The 20,894-nt window shown below is 39.2% G+C and overlaps 1 protein-coding gene across 1 annotated transcript; it reads left to right on the top strand.

Annotated features, from left to right (window-relative positions):
- kcna10a (potassium voltage-gated channel, shaker-related subfamily, member 10a) lies at nucleotides 1-12,875 on the top strand. Its single transcript, XM_077570491.1, has 2 exons — nucleotides 1-263; nucleotides 10,862-12,875. Exon 2 carries the CDS (start codon nucleotides 10,993-10,995, stop codon nucleotides 12,706-12,708), a length of 1,716 nt encoding a protein of 571 aa, XP_077426617.1. The 5' UTR covers nucleotides 1-263; nucleotides 10,862-10,992; the 3' UTR covers nucleotides 12,709-12,875.
- Nucleotides 12,876-20,894: the final 8,019 nt, after the last annotated feature.

The following is a 20,894-nucleotide window of genomic DNA, read 5'->3' as shown; positions in this document are numbered from 1 at the left end:
TACGAGGGCGAAGACAAGTGGGGAATTGGCCAAATAAAACGTCATTATGTTCTCGTTATATCACTCCGACATCTGGCCCCGGTGTGACCTCCACCTGCCCGCGGGGGGTGCAGTTGTGCCGCTGGTGCAACAATGCAAGCTGCGGATGTGCGGGTTGGGTCCAGTGTGCACTCAACATGCCTCCGGTTCGGCCCGGAGAGCCGGGAGAGCTGGACCTTTGCTAGCAAGGTTGAGGAGTTTTAAAGGTCTCTGTGGAAATTGAGGTAAGGCACTTCCGTGACATTTTCATCCTTTACCCGCAATCTAGTGTAAGCAACTGTGTGTGACTGAGTTGCATGTGCAGTACTTTTAACAGCAACTTATATTACAAATCAAAAACAGTGGATGATGTCATAATTTTATGCACAACCAATTAAATAACCACAATGATCAAGATATATTTTAATTGCAATGGATTTTCAGAAATATTATCTACCTTATTCTTGTTTGTTCATCTTTTTTGTGTGTGTTTGTTTTTTAGCAAGTTTATATACTATAACTACTAAATAAATATATTTATAAATACTAATAGTATTTTATTAATCATAAACGTATATCACTATATATTGGACTGTTATTATCATATGTTTTGTCATTATTATTTAGGCCTATCTCAAATTCAATTTGAACCCCCACTTAATTTAGCTGATATGATTTATTTGCGATAGTGGTATAAATTAGCAAGAGATTACACTTAAATGAAGTGTTACTTTCTTGGCCTCTACTCATTGGTCAGCTCTTTTGTGCATTTTGTGCGTTAATTCACAAAAGATGTCGCCTATCACAATCTCATTTGGTGGTTTTGTTATAGGTACAAATAGTCACACTGGAGCCCAACAACTAAGTCGATACTGTACTGAATAGTGTAGATTCTACTTTATCATGAGCTTCACAAATTGACTTCTCCTGTACTCCTAGTTCTTTACTCTTCATCGTCCATAAATCTACAGTCTTCAGTAACGTAGGAATTGGAATCCGGGGTGGCTGCTTGGATCTACTCTAGAGCCTAAAGGATGCAGTTACAATTTCCATTTCGCCAAGGTCAAGGTCAAGTAGGAAGGGTAAAAAATCTGTAACTTTTAAGTTACCAATTGTGTTGAGTAACTGCGCCTTGAAAGTTAATTGGAATTTATTCTGAGAGGGTACTCCAATTGTTGATTTGTTGCGTTAAAAGTTAGAAAGTACAAGCCGAAAATGCAGACATATTTACTTTCCCGGCACAAGTCTTTCTGTGCGTGTGACTAGAGGGCTTTCTTTTGGTAATTTACAGATAGAATTGTGTGTAAGGGGGTGTTTGCGTTATTATGCTCCATTGTGGGATGGAACGCAGGCAACTCTTGGCCAATCGAAGCGGCTCCCCTTATTACCATTAAAATCAGAGTGGTCAAAGCACACACCATCCATTGACATTGCAAAAGCACAAATGGACCTCGAATCACACATTAACGGTCAAGGGCAATATTTTTAAGATGATAATGATAATAATGCAGGTCAATGAATTCACTTCTACAACTATTCAGAAAGAGTTTCTCATGTTGTTGTCATTTGTGATAGTTATGAATAAAACAGATGACATTCACCACACTTTTGCAGAGTGCTGAATCTGCCTGCATCTTGTTCAAATCCACCAAAATTGCATTACACCAGCTGTGCCACTGGATAGACCAGGTTTTAGGTAGTCTAAAATGTTGTTTACTTTTTGTCACCAAAATGCAAAAAGCACCAGTGGTGCGGCCGCTGGAACACCCAGCAAGGCATGGTATGTCTACCGAATTCACAAACACGCTAAACTAGATTTGTCCCGCGACGAAAAATATGATACTCGCGTTTTTTACGCCGAGCGCAGTCTATTTTTTGTCACCAAATTGCGAGATGCGCCAAGGGTCAGGTAGCTTTGTCTGTCCAGCCAGATGCAACAAGGTCCCAAACACGGTAGACTATTGCGCCGGCACCAAAATGAAGATGCACCCATTTTTTTTCGGCGATGGAAATAGGGAGTTCAAGGCTGTCGTATTCAGTTCTATGTTAGCATTATTGTGTGTGTGTGTGTGTTTTGTTTGTATGGCTGGCTACTTTATATGATTGTAGGCCACCTGGGATTAGTGTAATAGCCCGTCCAGATGGCTTTATTTTCCCTGTCTGGCATAAAAAGTGGACTTCTGGAAATAATGTAGCATTTCTGTAAATGAGACAGGCTTAATCTGCTTTGGAGAAAGGGAGAGGGCAGGGGGGCAGCTGTGTGTTGGTCAGTGGGGGGAAGGGGGGTTGTTTTGGTGGGGGGTTGTGTGTTTTGTGGTCAGAGAAGTGGGTTAAGGATAAAAAAAAATGCCTTTTGTCTTGTGCAAATGTTGTCTTTCTAAATGATGACAAATGATTACAATTCTTATAGATTTGTGCTGTAAAATCCACATTAAAAGGAAGTGATGTAACAAATAAAGGTCACGGATTTACATTAAAATAGAATTACATCACGATACACTAATATTGTGATATTATCCACATTTTCCACATAGGAATACAATGTAGTGTTTTATCCATCCATCCACTTTCTGTGTTGCTTATCCTGTGAAGGGTTGCAGGGAGTCGGGGATTACTTTAGCTGATTTCCGGCAAAAGGCAAACAACACCGTGGCTAGATCACCAGTCAGTCAATGATAGGAAGTGAGACCAAGGTCATTTTAGTTAACGGAAAATAATGCGACATGTAAATAAAACCAAAACAGAAGTTTGGTTAACAAAATAAAACCGAAAAAACTAACTGGAACTACATCATACATGTGTAAATCTAACTATAATAGCATAAATGTCATCAGTCCATACCCCCCCCCCCCCCCCCCCCGTCAATAATATACATTAGATTTGCAAATGTATTTATTTTGGTACGGCAATACATCCATGCAGAAGAAGGAAGGGAAAAAAATTGGTTGAGAATTGTAGTTGACATTAATTAATACTTAGTGACTTGTTATTATATCTTACACTCGACAAATACTCCACATGTTGCATTAAAAAAAACTACTAAAACTAATACTAAAACAAACAAAAAACTAAACTAACTAAACAAATTAAAGCGAACTGAATTATTATTTTTATCTAAATGAAATAAAAAGTAAATATAATGAAAAATCCCAAACTACTATAATCCCAATACAGACAGGTGGCAATTCACCCTCACATTCACACAGTCACTGAGTGGAAATTGAAAACATGCTGCCTTCACGGAAATCAGGAAAGTTCCATCAATGACTCCTTTCAACTCTTTCACAGAAATCATTATCAATGGAGTCATCAGAAAACATGATATAACCAAAGTAGGCTTTCTACCGTGGCTGTTTAAACGTTTTTTGTTTTTTTTACGGGAAGTTCTTAATTCATTAGGAAGGGATTTCGTCATGCTCAGGCTGTTGTTTTTGCATACATGCGTGTGTGCGTATGCGTACATGTGTGAATAGGCCAAAGACGGATTTTGGACCCAGCTGCTGTGCACAGGAACTTGGCCTGGAGCCTGCTGACACACCCCTGTCAGCTTGCATCTTATAAATGCCTCGCGGGGACGGCACATGAGCAACACATGTGCTCCACACATGTGAATGAGGAGAAAGCAGAGAGAATGAGTGTATTATCCGTGAAAGCCAACATAAGATCTTTCATAAATAGAAGTGTGTGGTTGTGTTCTAATTTAATTGTGGATGTTGTGAACGGTCCACAGTCAACATGTGAACTGGACTTTACATTGTCCAGTTATGTTGCACAAAGGCAACACCGACTTGACTCTTTTCCAATTAGCCTGAAAGTATATCAGTAAAGTTATAATAGAGCACTATGATCATTTTTTTCCTGTGAGAGGTTAGGAGTACGCTAGATTGGTTGCCGGTCAATCAAAGGACAAACAAGCATTACCTATGGGCAATTTAGAGTCCTCATTGGAAAAAACATGCGTGTTTGTTCGTTTGTTTGTTGAACGTGCAACTAACAGAAAATATTGTAATATTGTATTATTTATTTAGTTGTTACTAACATAACTATGAGATTCATTTTTCAAAAATCATTACCAGTTTAATACATTTTGTAGAAACTTTATTTGGACATACATTGTTGTTTACGTCGCTCTATATTATTTATTTGGTTGTAACCAACATAACTATGAAATCAATTTTTCTTTTTCTTTTTTTTTTCTTTTTTTTTTCTTTTTTACAGGAGAGCTCAGTATTGTTCATTCGATTTGACATCATCATTGCTCTCCTTTTTTTTTTTTTTTTTTAAAAATCCAACAAATCAATTAAAAAAAATTAAATATTTTATTTTATTTTATTTTTTTTTTAAATACATATACATATATATATACACATATACACATATATATATATATATATATATATATATATATATGCCCTTTTTTTTTGTATGTGGGTGAGTATGTGTGTGTGTGTGTGTGTGTGCGTGCGTGCGTGCGAGCGTGTGTGTATTCATCAGTTCACCTAAAGCCCATTAAAAAAAAATCCCATACTAATAATATAATATAATAAGAGATTGCCAGATGCAGAAACATCAATGTAAGTTATCACGATGTAGTGGCTCTCGCTAACAGACAGAATTAAGTAACCGGAATTAGGTTAAAAAATTCTATATACGTAGACCATGTTTCTATAAATTTTGATATTTGGTTTTTATTTGAGGCAGATATTTTTGCCATTAAAATGTGATTTATGAGGAGGTTTGATTGGTCGATATTCAGAGTTTGTTTATTTTTCCAGTTAACAAGAATTGTTTTTTTAGCGATAGTAAGGGCTACAAGTGTAGATTGAAATTGTTTATGTGGTAAGTCAGTTGTTGTTAGGTCACCTAGCAAACACAAGTTTGGAGATAAAGGTATCCTACAGTCCAAAATAGCGGAAAGTTTTTCTAAGACTTTAGTCCAGAAATACATAACCGGAGTACATAACCATAAAGCATGAACATAAGTGTCTCTAGTGTTTTGTAAGCATTGGAGACAAATGTCGGAGTCTGAGAGTCCCATTTTCTTCATCATATATTGAGTAATGTATGTTCTGTGAATAATTTTATAATGGATAAGTTGTAAATTTGTGTGTTTTGTCATTTTAAATGCGTTTTCACAAACTTGAATCCAAAAGTCAGGTTCCGGTGCTATAGACAAGTCTGTCTCCCATTTCGAGATGGGTAAAGACATTTTATCAGTATATGAAAGTAACTTATATATTTTTGAAAGTTTTTTTGTTGTTGTCGGAGAAAGCTTGTTAATATCTTTAGCTAAAACAGGCGGTTGGAGCGTACCCCGAAGTGTTGGAATTTTTTTCTTTATCATATTTTTAACTTGTAGATAATGTAAAAAATTTCCGTTTTCTATATTGTATTTTTGGAGCAAGGATGTATATGATATAAACATATTATCTGAGAAGAGATGGTGGAGATGTGTAATTCCTTTCTGCTCCCACACAGCTAAATGAAACGGTTGGTTGTTAAGTTGAAAGTCGGGGTTATGCCATAGGGGAGAAAGTCCACAGGGCTCCACTTGGGCTTTTGTCAATTCTAGTGCCTTCCACCAGGCAGTCACGGTGGCGGAAATCATTGGGTTTTTAAAACAATTATGGCGCTTAATTGATGTTGTAATAAAGAGTAAATCTCGAAGTCTGAGGTTATTACAATCCTTCTGTTCTAGTTCCAACCAACAGTTAGTGTCTCTGTTGGGTTGTGCCCCAATTGTGATCAATTTTTCTAAAACATTTCCAGTTTTAATACATGTAGAAACGTATTTGGACGTTCGCCGCCAATGTTATTTGACTCGCTACGCATTCAGTGCGTAGTGACGTAGAATGGCGGCTGGCTCTCAATAAGCCTATAAAGAATGCAAGGTAAGCCTCGTAGCGTTCCTAAAGAAACGACATGCGTTCGGGAGAGTCCCACGCCGTGCTCTCGTCATTCACCAGGCACATTCAAGAGTTTTGATCGTCCCTTTAGGAACGCTACGGAGACTTACCTTGCTTTCTTTATTGACGTTTCACATTGCTCGGCAGAGAGCCAGCCGCCATTCTCCGTCACTGCGCACTGAATGCCTAGCGAGGCAAATAACATTGGCGGCGAACGTCCAAATAAGTTTCTACATATATTAAAACTGGAAATCTCATAGTTATGTTGGTTACAACCAAATAAATAATATAGAGCAAACTTGTCATTACAGTCAAGGTTTCTTTTAAAAGAGGAGAAACCTTGTAAATTGTCAGCATTTGGCACGGTTTACAAGTTCAAAATTGGAGTAGGAAGAACCAGAAAACGTATCTAGTCCTACCCCTTATTCTTCGTATATTTTGACTTATTAAGACAATAATAGGTTATTCATATCCCAACAAAAGAAAAACAACAACATGTAAATCTGCACATATGAGAAGAAGCTCGCAGTAAATCCTGCAACGTAAGAACTTCACTCAGGATTTGAACATGAAACTTCTCACGGCAAGGCCGACTTGCTAACCATATGGATGCAACCATGTTTTTTTCCCCTCATTTTTTCCTCAATTTTCTCTCAAATTTTAAAAGGATCGTATTTTTCACCTCACCATGAAATGTCAAGATTTTATGTCTACAGCGAGAACGGGTAGCTAGCATCCCGCAAGTCACACTCTGAGTGGCCCCTTTGTTAAAAATAAATAAATAAATGAGGGTGATTATTAGCATGTCTAGCTGACCTTCGGATACTCGTGGTTCGGCACCTACACATTTACTTATTCGTGTTTTTTTCCCAATATTAATACAAATGTTTTGTTTATTTTGGGCTGCTGGAAAATGTATATTGGAGGTTGATCAACATTTCTTGAAGATTTTTTTTTGGGTTTACATAAAAAAAAGAAGAAAATTCAATGCATTTCAATAGGCATCAATTATATGTGGATGGGGGATGAGAAATAAGTGTTTTGAGATACGAGCATTGTTATGGAATTCATTAATTGAACTGGTACCTCAAAGCACCACTGTATTTGACTGATTCCAATATGTATCTGTTTATTTTCCACATACACTGCACATGCTTTTTAGTGCATGTGTGTCCTTCCTGTATGTGTGTGTGGGAGCTACTTTTTTGTGCTTGTCTGCCTATCTATGACAGCTAGCTGGCATCTGTGTTGATCTGACACAAGAGATCCCTCGGCTTATGGCACTGCTGCCCAGCCTGCATTAATCCCAAAAATCTTGTCCAAAAATATCACCTCTACCAACTAAGCCCTCCCAGCACCAAAGACACGCTGCCAACAAATCATAACAGAGAGTGGACAACGCACAAGGTCAGCCGCACACCAGGCACACTCATTTGACAACTGATTGATTACGTTACCTCTTCGGGCACGGAAGATATGATAATGATCAAAATTTACTTTGCCCATTAAAATGCAAACGCCAAAATGAGTTCCCAAGGGAATTCCCTTTTTTCAACGCAAAAAATCTCGACCAAGTGTATACATTTTTTTTTTAATATTTAGCGTCATCAGAATATATATGACAGGGCCTTCTTTGTTGGCCATCTGTTATTTGTTGTAACCATGAACACTTGTTTATTCATCTCTGCTAATCCACTATTACAGTATGAACTATAGCTATAGCTAACAAGTTGACATTTTGGACACATTATCTGCCCTACTATGGAAGAGTTGGTTTGAAGCTAAACTTGATATGGCTGAACATCTGTTCATGTTTACACACATCTGGTGAAGTCACAGGGGTTAGCTCACTCAAATGTGATCTTTCACAGAGCAGCTTGCCATACCATAGTTCTGATGATACAGCCAATATCTCACTCGCCGTGCGCTCCTCCTGTGCATGTACATTAGCATCGCATGCGGCGCAAACTATTATCTTGTGGCGTTCTCCCTCAATGTTGTGTATTATTAGAATGGCAAGAATAGACAGAGCGCCAGGCGTTGGTTCACATGGGCCCCATGTGACACCTCTGTTTTAAGCTGTCCCGCCACAAGTTCAAGGTCACGCATGGTTTCTTTCTGAAATTTGCCTCCTTGCTGCAATCTGCTTTATTGTAGGCCAAACAACTTAAACAACTATTGTTGTGTCAATTGTGTTCTGTTTTTCATTTTTTTATTCTTGTGATTCACAAACCGTGGCATCCCTCAAGTGAATTTTAACGACTTATCACACTGACATTATTTTTTCTGTAACGAGGTGCATTACAGAAATAAGTATCTAAGCAGGGGGATGATTTTAACCTGACGGTGACAAATAGATAAAGACACGGTGGTTAAACAGAGGAAACAGGGATGTTCGGACACGCTCTTGTTACAAAGTGGAGTCACCTTCCTTACATGCCAAAGTGTTTTACAGTGTGTGGACAAAGTGGTATGCCACTGGGATTTGTCCATCCTGGAATCTGACATTTGATCATTCATAAGCGCTACCTACTGTTGCCAAGAAGTCCTGCTTTGGAATAATGGAAGATTGAAGGAAGACTTTATTTGTCACAATCACAATTCAAATCAACAAGTCCTCCAACAAATACAACCATATTGGTCGTTTTACCATGCATGAAAATGCGGCCAAATAGAGCGAATTCCACGACAGCTCCCTCTAGAGAGACAAAACGTCTATAAATACGACGATATTGGTCGAATTACCATGCACGAAAATACGACCATATTGAGCATATTCCACGACACGTCACAAGACGAACAAGACGTTGGTATGTTCTGCGCATGCTCCTTCTTGACGTCAATTTATCAGCACTTTTGGGAATTTGTCGTCACTTCTGGGACGGGATACTAATGGTTGTGTCATGTGTAGTACCGAGAGTCTCCAATAGGAGCGCTATCATTTATGCAATTACAGACGCTCCCCTACTTACGAACATTCGAGTTATGAACAACGGTACATACGAACATTTCTGTGCGTGTGTCGGAAAATGTCCGGAAAGAGTTAGATTTTGTATTGTGCGCCTTTTTCCGAGTGTAGTGCTTCTTTCCGCCGCTAATACCGACGCTTGGCGCTGTGAGAGTTTACCCACGCTGTGAGAGCTCACCCAGCATCGACCTTCCTCTTCCTCTTCCTCTATTTTTTTTCTCATTACGTACTCATGGAAGAGATGGAGAAACTTCTCACCATTTGGCTCGAGGATCAGCAGCAGCGGCGTATTCTTCTGAGCCTTATGCTCATTCAGGAGAAAGCCAAATCTATCTTTGAGGATGTCAAGGCTAAGGCTGGGGAAACATTTTCTGCCAGCCACAGGTGGTTTTGTCGTTTCAAAAAGATGGCTAATCTCCACCATGTGTCCGTGTCCGGAGAGGCAGCATCTGCGGACAAAGAGGCTGCCGAGCGATTCCCCCAAGTGTTGAAGGAGATCATTGACGAGGGTGGCTATTCGGCTAAGCAGATCTTCAATGTCGACGAAACGGGTCTCCTCGACCCTCAACTTCTTCCTAAGTGTTCTTCTATTCGCTCTCTCTCTAACATTGTACTGTACGTACAGTACTGTACTGTACTGTATTCTCTCCATTTTATTAAAAGTTTTTTCAGTACAAACCAATGCAGTTTATTTGTATACAAGCCTTAAACATACTTATATAAACCTTCAATATACTTATATAGGCTTTAAACATAAATTAGAATACAAAATATAGCGCTGAAGCAACTTACGAACAAATTCACCTTACGAACGACCGCTCGGAACGGAACTCGTTCGTAAGTTGGGGAGCGTCTGTACTTGCTTAGTACCAGCAATGTATGTTAGAGCAAGAAACTGAGTAAAGCCTGAAGCCTGCTGTTCTGCTTTGTGTTTGTGTTTATCCTCAATCTATCGTCATGCTGCACAACAAATACAAGACATTACAGTTTAGGATTAGTATTAGTCTTTCAGTGAGGTTGTACATGTTTCCTCTTCACATTGGGACACAAATGGTTGAGGTTAGGAAGAGACACAGAGGTTGTATTGTAGTATGGTTGATGTTACAAAACATGTAGTCAACACTAAAACAATCACTGGCCCGTTAGCTCGGTCAGATAGACGCTCGTCTGACGAGTCCCAGTAACTCCTGGTATGGTTTAGTTTACTTTCTCTTTTCTTCTTCTTTTTATTTTGCTATTTACATGGCCTATAGGGGTTGCTAAAGTAAAATACGTAACACTTGGTCATATTGTGGCAGATTTCAAAATGATCTATATGTTTGCCATGGCCTTTATCCTTGTTGGTAATTGAGCTCGTTGTCATGACAATTAGGACGATTCAATTCAACTAGCAGAAAGTTTGCAGAATGCAGTATGGTGTTTTTGCTGCCTTCTGCAAAAAGTCGGCGTAAGCCCACAAGAACAGAAAACATTTGAAAATTAATTGCAACACATACCATATTTCGTATGAGCTCAGATGCCTAATGCTGATGATTCATATCAACAGATATTGGAAAATCAACATTTATTGGGTTTTCCAAAATAGTCACGATTACCTTGATCAAAAAAAACATGCATTGGTTTGGTACCCTGAACACATTGAGTGTATTTGCATCATAAATCACTCGCCGAAAAACCGGGAACTTCACCGAAAAGGTGGGCATCCGTCAACGAAGAAACAGAAATGCTCACCTCTGTTCTTTTGACAGTTACAATGACTCGTCACATGCAGTGCCTCCTCAATAACAGCACGAAGAAAGACAAAGAAGTAGGGAGCTGTTGTCTTTTTTCTGTCTTTCAACCCTCCCGCCTCTCTTTTTGCATATACAATATCTTTTGGCTCTAACATCTCTTGCCTCGCTGAGTGTTTTCAAATAGTTATGCTATCATTACTATATTAAACTAACTTCTTGTGTCTCTCATTCCGCAGGTGTGGAAGAAAGAAAAAAGACGACTGCCTGACTGCCTATCAGTTGCTATCTGCCGACTAAGCCACTCCTCTAGCCATTTATGGTTATTTTATCCCGGGCGCTGTTGGTCTGCTTGGGCTGAACTGGAGCCATGGACATGGCCCTGGTAGACTTTGGGAGCCTCGATGAGCTCGATGATATACCTGAGGATGAGGACACTTATGCGGATGAGACCACAGGTCTTACTGCGGACATACCCGCAGAACACGATACGCCAGGTGGCAACTACCGACTGCGAGCGCCACAGTTTGCCGGCTACACACCGTCTCACTACAGTCCGGTTCCTTCATACATGTGGGAATCCACATCATCAACGCCACTCCCATTTGTACAGACGCTGGAAATACCTCAATCGCCATTACTAACTGAGGGCAGAAGCAGTCGCTCGAGTATGATCACCAACTGGAAGCTGCTCTTAAGCACTGAAGGCACGAAGGAAAGCGAGGCAATCTTCAGCCAACTCGCTAAGGAGTGTTGCGAGGACCTTTTTGTCGATAAACGAGGGCTGGATGACGGAGACCAAAAAGTCATTATTAACATCGCCGGCCTTCGCTTCGAGACTCAGCTCAAAACATTAGACCAGTTTCCTGATACTCTGCTGGGAGACCCTCAGAAGAGGATGGACTACTTTGATCCAATGAGGAACGAATACTTCTTTGATCGGAACCGACCCAGCTTTGACGGTATTTTGTATTATTACCAGTCTGGGGGAAAGGTCAGACGTCCGGCAAATGTTCCTCTGGATGTGTTTGCTGATGAAATCATGTTTTACGAGCTTGGAACTGAAGCCATGGAGCAGTTTCGAGAGGAGGAAGGATTCCTAAGGGATGTTGAGATACCGCTACCTACTAATGATATCTCCAGACAATTCTGGTTGCTGCTCGAGTACCCAGAGAGCTCCAATGCAGCTCGATGTGTTGCGCTCGTGTCCGTGCTTGTCATCGTAATATCCATCATTATTTTCTGCATGGAAACGCTGCCAGAATTCAGAGATGACGCTGACATTGTTGTGCCCACGGCGATGAAGCCTGCCAACCTGTCTGGAGTTTACAGCTCTGTGGCTTCACCTGCTGTATTGTCCCCAGCTTTCTCTGATCCCTTCTTCATGATTGAGACTGCCTGCATTGCCTGGTTCTTCTTTGAGCTATGTATAAGATTTTTGGTCTGCCCGAGCAAGAGAGAATTTTTCCATAATCTTATGAACATTATTGATATCATATCCATCATCCCCTATTTTGTCACTGTGGTGACGGAACTGGTCACAAAGCGTGACAAAGAGAGCTCTGGGCAGAATATGTCTTTGGCCATTCTTCGCATTATACGTCTGGTCAGGGTGTTTCGTATTTTTAAACTGTCACGCCACTCCAAGGGGCTGCAAATCTTGGGACAGACCCTCAAGGCCAGTATGAGAGAACTTGGTCTACTCATCTTCTTCCTGTTTATTGGAGTTATCCTTTTTTCCAGCGCCATCTACTTTGCGGAGGTAGATGAGCCGAACACGCAGTTTGTCAGCATACCTGATGGATTCTGGTGGGCAGTGGTGACCATGACTACTGTTGGTTATGGGGACATGTGTCCCATCACCCTCGGGGGCAAAATGGTCGGGACCTTGTGCGCCATTGCGGGTGTACTGACCATTGCGCTACCTGTTCCTGTCATTGTCTCCAATTTCAACTACTTCTATCACAGAGAAAATGAAGCAGAGGACAAGCTGTCTTTGTCAGATTCTGTTGAACAAGCCATAAAGGCGGACATGGGTATGAAACAAAGAAGCAGCTCTTCGCTTAATAAGATCAATGGTATCTGACAGAAGGACATCATTTGCATTTGTTTAAAGGAAAAATCAATCCCCCCCCCAAATTTTTTTGACAATATTGTGTTCTATGCAGCCCCACTAGTCTAAATACGGTATTCTGGTTAAATATTGCATTAGTGGAATATGAGTTAAGCAGTAAAATCCAGCGGTTATTAACAATATCAGAAGGCGGCCATTTTGCCACTTGTTGTCGAGTGAAAATGACATCACAGTTGCTGAGGTCTCAGGTAACGACCAATCACAGCTCTTTTCTGAAGCTGAGCTGTGATTGGTTGTCTGAGCCCTGAGCAACTGTGATGTCATCTTCATGTCGACAGCAAGTGGCAAAATGGCCGCCCCTGAGATGGATAAAAACTGGATTTTGATTCATAACCCATATTCCAAAAATGTAATATTAATCAAAATGTCATGTTTAGACTAGTGAGGTCACATATAACATATAATTGTCAAGAAATGTTTACCCCACAGTATTTTAAGCCCTTCCACAGTTAACTTAAGGCATATGATGATTAAATCTTACCTTTGACACCATGGAGATGTAATTTTTAATGAAATATTATGTGTTTTGCTGGTTAGTTCTCTAATGCGAAAGTAAAACGCCAAAGTTCAGAATGCGTGTGGGATTGCCGTGCTGTTTCAGCACCGCCACCTGGCGGTCGGGAGGGACGAAATAGAACCCCGCCTCTCCCCGTGTGCTTGCCGCGCCCCCCGGCAATCTGGCTGCAGTCTGCTGTTGGGGCTCTGCATTTGAAAACTCCTCTGAATGGCCACGCAACGCAAGCCATGAATTCTTCAATACACATTTGAAACAAAATGGCTCCTTGCCGCAATAAATCATGGGGGAGGAGAGGGAAGAAGGGAGAGAAAAGAAGAAGGGGAAACCCCCCACCACCAGAATTGGTCGCAAACTGCCAACCTGCTTCTTACAGGGCGAGCACACTAACCACTGCACCCTCCGTCCAGATAGGTTTTACTTGTAGTTTGCACGAGTATCAACCAGAAGTGGGATTTTTAAGACGGCCACTTGTCATTTCATGGGAAGGATAATTGATTGCTTTGAATTCATTTGGACAGAATTTTTACTGATAAAGGCTACTTTTGTCACTGGGCATGCGTTTAGTCCGCAGAGGCGGTACGGGGGTGGATCCACTCCTAATGACGTCAAAAAGTGCCAACAGCTCGTTTTCTCAGGTTGGGAGGGGCTGGTGCTTGGCGAGCAGAATGACCTAGAATTATTCATAGAGGGGCGAATGGAGGAAAACACAATTTTGGTGATTTTATTTGAAGAGGAATTAGCATTTTCGGATTTTAACATGGCTAAAAGCTCCAAAAAGTTGATTTTTCACATTGTTGTCCCTTTAAGGTTGACATCATCTTTAAAAAAAAATATCTTGAATTGACACACTTACTTCCACGTAAAAACAAATATCAATTAAATAATGATTGGACTAAATGCTTTCCTATTAGCAAATGTTTTGGAATGAACTGAAGCGTCTTACCTATTCTTTATGGTAGATTACTCAGCAAATGATGTTGGAGTTTTTCCAAAGCTAACCGATTTTGTAGTTCTAGGATCCTTGAGTCCTTATGTTTGGAGACCGTCTTTGTTTTAATTTATACAGTTCTGGTTATTTACTTTCACCCTTCACGAGGGCAAGCCTTGTAACTTCTACTTTTAAAGGTTGACCAAAAGAGATGCATCATGGTATCAGATTGAATGTTGAACCAATGCTAATGGTATTTCCAGCCCCAAATTAACTACAAAGCAGCAGTTTCCCATCCACTATTGAACTACAAGATTTCTTGCATTGCAATTCAGTGATCCTCATCATTTATTTATTTTTATAAATGAAACCTTTTTTCACTCTTTCATGTGAAATGTTGTTTAATTTTACCCATTGATACACATACACATTATTTCCAGCAGTTAATTACTATAAAGTTCGCACCACTTCCACTTCGCAAAAAAGACAATAAACGAATGATAATAATTCATAAGTGAAGCATTCCTTTAGCGTCTGCATTCTGTAAATTGTTCTTACCTCAATATTATTACCGTGTATACATTTAAAATTGCAATGAACTAAATACCATCTGTGTCTGGTATATCCATCCATTTTCTGTCTTGTATCTCTTTCAGGTCAACAGTCCTATATTTTTTTTTGGGGGGGCATGTCTAATATAAAAATATTGCTTTTGTACCATCTTTTGGTACCAAACAAGTTAGCAGGCCATAGCCTTGTCTAAAGAGGGGGGGGGGGGGGAGTGCTTTACTGCCAACACGTTATTTGTTCTAAATACAAATCAAGCACATTTATATAAATGAAGGTTATTTTCCCCAAACGATCGCTTCTCGTCACAATGTTCTTCAATTACAACATTTTAACCCCGAATTGCTTATTAAAGCAAGGTTGGTCAGTCGCTGCAGTGAGTCCTTTGATATCCACCCATTCACTTTCTGTACTACGTATTCTGTTCGTAATTGTGGCTTCTGGAGTTTATCCTAGCTAAGTTTGGTGGAAAACCAGACAAGAACTTGCAGTGGTCTTCACTTCAGTCAATCACAGGGCACATATATACTGTATGCAGACGACTGTTCACAGAAGCTTTAGTAAGTAAGGCAACCCAGGGGTGTGAAATATGTTGCACTTGTATGTTTGGATGCATTTTGTGCAATTGACTTAATGCTATCTGTATTCAAATATTAGCACGTCTCCATGTAAATATTTCATTAAATATCACCAAAAATTTAAACCTAGCAGCACCCTTTCTACAGATATTCACAATGTAAAATATGTTGTGTAATCTGAATGCACAAAAAGTTGAAGATGTTGCTTTTTAAATGATATGGCTACATTGCACTAGCGCAATTCTTTGTCTGTGGCCTGCTTACAGTAGCAGATATTGAGACCACATTGTCTTACCACTAAACAAAAACATATTAATAACAGATAAAGTAAGTTACCTTTTGACATTGACGACTATTGTGCTTATGAAATGTTAAGAGAAACACAGGCCAGCACCAAAAAAACAGTCAGTAGCAATAAAAAGATATCAAAGAATTGTTCTAGATAAAAATTCAAGAAAAAAAAGTTTGGTTCATTGAAAGGAAAGTCATAGTCATGCTTTTGCAACGGTAATAACATTTCCCCTCTTTCGTCACCACTACGGAAGTGCCTTGAGAGTAGCTGAGGTCAATGGATCCCTCCGTGGTTACACAGTATGAATCTGTTTATTTGTACTCCTCCAGTGTGAATTCTTCTAAAATTTTTTAGTTGCACAGACGCTCCCCACCTTACGAACGAGTTACGTTCCGGACGATCGTTCGTAAGGTGAATTTGTTCGTAAGTTGCTTCAGTGCTATATTTTGTATTATAATTTATGTTTAAAGCCTATATAAGTATATTGAAGGTTTATATAAGTATGTTTAAGGCTTGTACAAGTAACCTGCATTGGTTTGTACTGAAAAAAACTTTTAATAAAATGGAGAGAATACGTACAGTACTGTACTGTACTACGTATGTTAGAGAGAGAGAGCGAGAGACACACACAGTATGTACATGTACGTAATAAGATAAATAAAATGAAGTTTAACTTACTTTTGGAAGATGTACTCGATGCTTAAGGAGATGATGGAGGAGGAGGAAGAGGAGGATTTTATATCATGAGAGATTCTTCGTCATCGCTGGAATCGGCTTCAAAAGTTATTTCCTGCTTCATGGGGACCGGCGTTTTCTTCCTCCTCCTCCTCGCCACGTTGCTCAGCCTCCAATGAGCTCTCACAGCGCCAATCGTCGGTATTAGCGGCGGAAAGAAGCACTACGCGCAATACAAAATCGAACTTACAGCATTTCTTTCCGAACATTTTTCGACATACTGTACGCGCAGAAATGTTCGCATGTACCGTTGTTCGTAACTCGAATGTTCGTAAGTAGGGGAGCGTCTGTATTAGTTTGATGTTCACTGAAATGCTCCATGTTTTTGTGTGGCTTGTGAGGCAGGTGAGTTTGCAAATTGTATGATCTTCTATGTTAAAACGATGACCTGCTACTACTATGAACTAAAAAAAAAAAAAGACTAGGCTAATGTGGTGTGGTGAGGAAGAGTTGCCATGTGAGAAGTAATACTGCCAGGCTGATTTAGAATTTCTATCATCTAAACAACCAGATCATTTTTTTTATTAGGAATTTGGCTGACGAGGAGGAAGGAAAGGCTCAGAAACAGCACGACTATCAAACTCTTATTATTGTGCTGGATCGCAGGCTCCTGAGTCATATATTTAAAAATAAATAAATAACTCATTCATTAAAATGTAAATGGTGCTCCCTAGTAAAATCTGACATCTGTTTCACTCTGGTGATTGCGTGAACAGGATTAATGAGAATTATCCCCATCGGACCTCACAGATTACCCAACTTGAAGACAGATAAACAAACAGTTGCGGTAGGTCGCATGCATTCTGAGACTCCTAAAACAGCACATCTCCCACCACATTTTCCTCTTTTTTTTGGTTTTACTCAGATCGAACGAAAGTTTTTCTCATATATTTAGTATTTAATTTTTCTAGCCACATGATATTGCTGCACGTGAGAGGGGTAAAAGTAAAGAAGTGGGATTCTCAGTAATTATAGAACTTAATTTTAATTTTGGTCAAATGGAACACTGATTAATTAGGTCACATAGTTTACAATGAATGTAACCAAAATCAAATGTAAACTTTAAATTGATTAAACAATTTAAACCAAAGGTATATTCCATCCAAATTTTCTGTCATGTTACAATTAGGTGCTCACCAAGATAGCCAGTCAAATCCTCAAATGCAAGCAAGCACTTTGATGCACATTATTGCACATCTCCTCTCCTGCCATAGACGACGACGTGAGCTAATGGCATAAGTAAGGCTTTACACATCATCAAGCGCATAATATGGCTTTAATGCATTCACCCTCCCTCTCAAGTGTAATCGGAGGATAAATCAAGTATACACAAACACAAGCTTTGCATGTATGAGAGCATAAATATCGTTTTCGGTGACGTCGGCGACAAGTGCAATAACAAGATGCTACAAGACTGAAAAAGGGGGGAAATATTTAAAATCCTGATTGAACCATCTGATTTTAATGTGACTGCCTTAACATTATAGGCCCACATTATTGTAGTATAGTATATTGCAAGGCTTTTTATTGTAAAAAAATTTTTTTATTAATCCTTTTATTCAGTATCCTCTTCATCACAATATTGTCAGAGCAACATAGCTACTGCCCCGCTATTATTTAGTTCTTAAAATGTTTCTGCTCTATCATGTTACTCATTGTGTGTGTTTATAAAATTACACAAAATTACACTTAAAAAAAAGTGAATTCATGGCAATGAAACACTTTTACAAGTTACAAGTCTTGAATGGTTTTCTGCCTAATATTAGTCGAAGTGTAGAGTCTATTTTAAATTTTGAAGTTGAAGTTAATTTTGAACATACAGTCATTAAAAACAAACGGAACAAAAAATATAAATCAATGTCATAAACAAAACAAAAATCCATATTATATTCCAAGTGAAAACGTAACCTGCTAGTCCGAAAAAGAGTAGAAAGAAGTCAAACTTATTAAATCTTACCCCTAGCATCACATTATCACTATAATTAGGGCATTTTAATTTAATTACCGGTAAATTAATCTTATCAAATATGGTTCCTTATCTCTGAGATAATCCTTTTAGAGGTTATTCTTATCTGTGATTAATGAATAGAGTTCAATTGGTGGGTGTTTTTAGCACTTGCAAAAAAAACCTTGCCACACTGAATTGTTTTTTATTTTGTAGTGTGGTAAATACTGCATAACTCATGAAATCATATAAAATGTCCTTGATTATTTTAGGCAGTAAATTAATTATAAAAAAAAGGGTAAATTATACCTATACCACCTATTATATACAGTATCTAACAAATGTTAGCCAGAATTTTTTTGAAAAGCGGTTAAGAAGTTTTAAACTAGGGGTAGGGTTTTAACCTTGGATTGGAGTTTCAAAGTACGGTTTTAAACGAGGGTTAGGGTTCCAAAGTAGAGTTTACAATGCGGTTTCGGGTTTTGAATTACTGTTTCAAAATTAGATTAAGGTTTCAAAAATAGGGTTTATAACTAGTTAGGGTTTCAAAAGAGTCTTAGGGTTTTGAAGTAAGGTTTTAAACTAGAATTTTTTTTCTTCTTTTTTTCTTTCTTTTTTTTTTTTCTGGAGAGCTCAGTATTGTTCATTCGGAAATTTTACCGATTTGACATGTCATCATCATTTTAAACTAAACTAGAATTAACGTTTCAAAGTATGGTTTTAAATTAGGGCTAGGATTGCAAAGAAGGGTTAGGATTTTAAAGTCGATTTTTAAGCCAGCGGTAGGGTTTCAAAATAGGATTTCAAAGAAGAGTTTGGGTTTGAAAGCAGTATTTTAAACTATTGGCTTTTAAAGTAAAGCTTTATACCAGAGTTGGGGTTTCAAACGAGGTTGGGAGAAATCAGGCATTGACTTTCTGATCGCCACTGTGTCACCAAAACCCAGTAAATTGTTACGATTCTTTATCGCCAGACCAATCATTTGCAACAGAAGTTGGCGGGATATACGAAGGGAGGTTAAACGTAGCTGTTATTTATAATTTGTCATTTTTTCCTTGACGTTTTGTGCATACCTATATGATTGAGAAGTAAAGATACTCTCTCTCTCTCTCTCTCTCTCTGGTCTGCTTTTGCAAAAGCAGCTGCTTTCCGGCTGACTGGCTGGATCAATGGCTTGCATGGAAAAGCAGCAGATGTGTGTGTTATCCGTATCATCCATTCACACTCATTATATAAGAGGATGTGGCAGCAGGTAATAGGCCATCTGTGTGACACGGGAACACATATCAAACAGTGTGTTGTAAAGCATTGCCACTCCATTCATTCATCCATGGGTTGAAAAGGTAAGTGGTGGGACAGGATATCCTTACGGAGGTTCTGGAGGTCACTGATCTCGCAGTACTTCTGTATGTGCTCGGGTCGGTAGGGATGTACTTCTTAGCAAAAAAGAGTTGGTCATGAAAACAAAAGGGAAATTGAATGGTCATTTTTACATTGTCTGCTTTAAGTGTACAATGCTTTATATATATATATATATATATATATATATATATATATATATATATTTTTTTTTTAATATATATATATTATTTTTTTTATATTATATATATTTATATAAATACATATATTTTTTATATATATTTATTTATTTTATTTATTATATTAATTTATTTATATATATATATATATATATGGGCAGCACGGTGGCCCGCTGGTTAGCACGTCTGCCTCCCAGTGCAGAGGACGTGAGATCGAGTCCGGGCTTCGGCCTTCCTGGGTGGAGTTTGCATGTTCTCCACGTGCTTGCGTGGGTTTCCTCCGGGTACTCCGGTTTCCTCCCACATTCCAAAAACATGCATGTCAGGTTAATTGAACACTCTGAATTGTCCCTAGGTGTGATTGTGATTGTGGATGGTTGTTCGTCACTGTGTGCCCTGCGATTGTCTGGCAACCAGTTCAGGGTGTACCCCGCCTACTACCTGAAGCCAGCTGGGATAGGCTCCAGCAACCCCAAAAAAAAAAAAAAAAAAAAAAAAAGGCTCCAGCAACCCCGCAACCCTTGTGAGGACAAGCGGTTAAGAAAATGGATGGATGGATATATTTTTTATTTATTTAATATTTTAATATAATTTTTTTAATATATATATATATATATATATATATATATATATATATATAAAGAGGGCAGCACAGTGGATGACTGGTTAGCACGTCCGTCTCCCAGTGCAGAGGACGTGAGATCGAGTCCGGGCTTCGGCCTTCCTGGGTGGAGTTTGCATGTTCTCCCCGTCCTCCCACATTTCAAAAAAATGCATGTCAGGTTAATTGAACACTCTAAATTGTCCCTAAGTGTGATTGTGAGTGTGGATGGTTGTTTGTCTCTCTGTGCCCTGGATTGGCTGGCAACCAGTTCAGGGTGTACCCCGCCTACTGCCCGAAGCCAGATGTAGTCATGCGACCCCCGCCCGGTCACGGAGGAAAGGAAGCGCTTCCGCGTCGGAGCTGCCTCCTGAGAGGATAACAAGTCTTTATAAGGAGAAAGCGATTCAGCTATAGAGCCAATATTTCGCCGTTCG

This window comes from Vanacampus margaritifer, chromosome 1 (genome assembly GCF_051991255.1).
Source record: "Vanacampus margaritifer isolate UIUO_Vmar chromosome 1, RoL_Vmar_1.0, whole genome shotgun sequence".
NCBI classification, from domain to species: Eukaryota; Metazoa; Chordata; class Actinopteri; order Syngnathiformes; family Syngnathidae; genus Vanacampus; species Vanacampus margaritifer.
The sequence above is the reverse complement of the archived record's forward strand: the minus strand, read 5'-3'. Positions and strand labels throughout refer to the sequence as shown.

What these genes read in the sequence shown, in the direction of transcription:
- kcna10a (XM_077570491.1), top strand. Translation starts at nt 10,993, where the DNA reads ATGGACATGGCCCTGGTAGACTTTGGGAGCCTCGATGAGCTCGATGAT.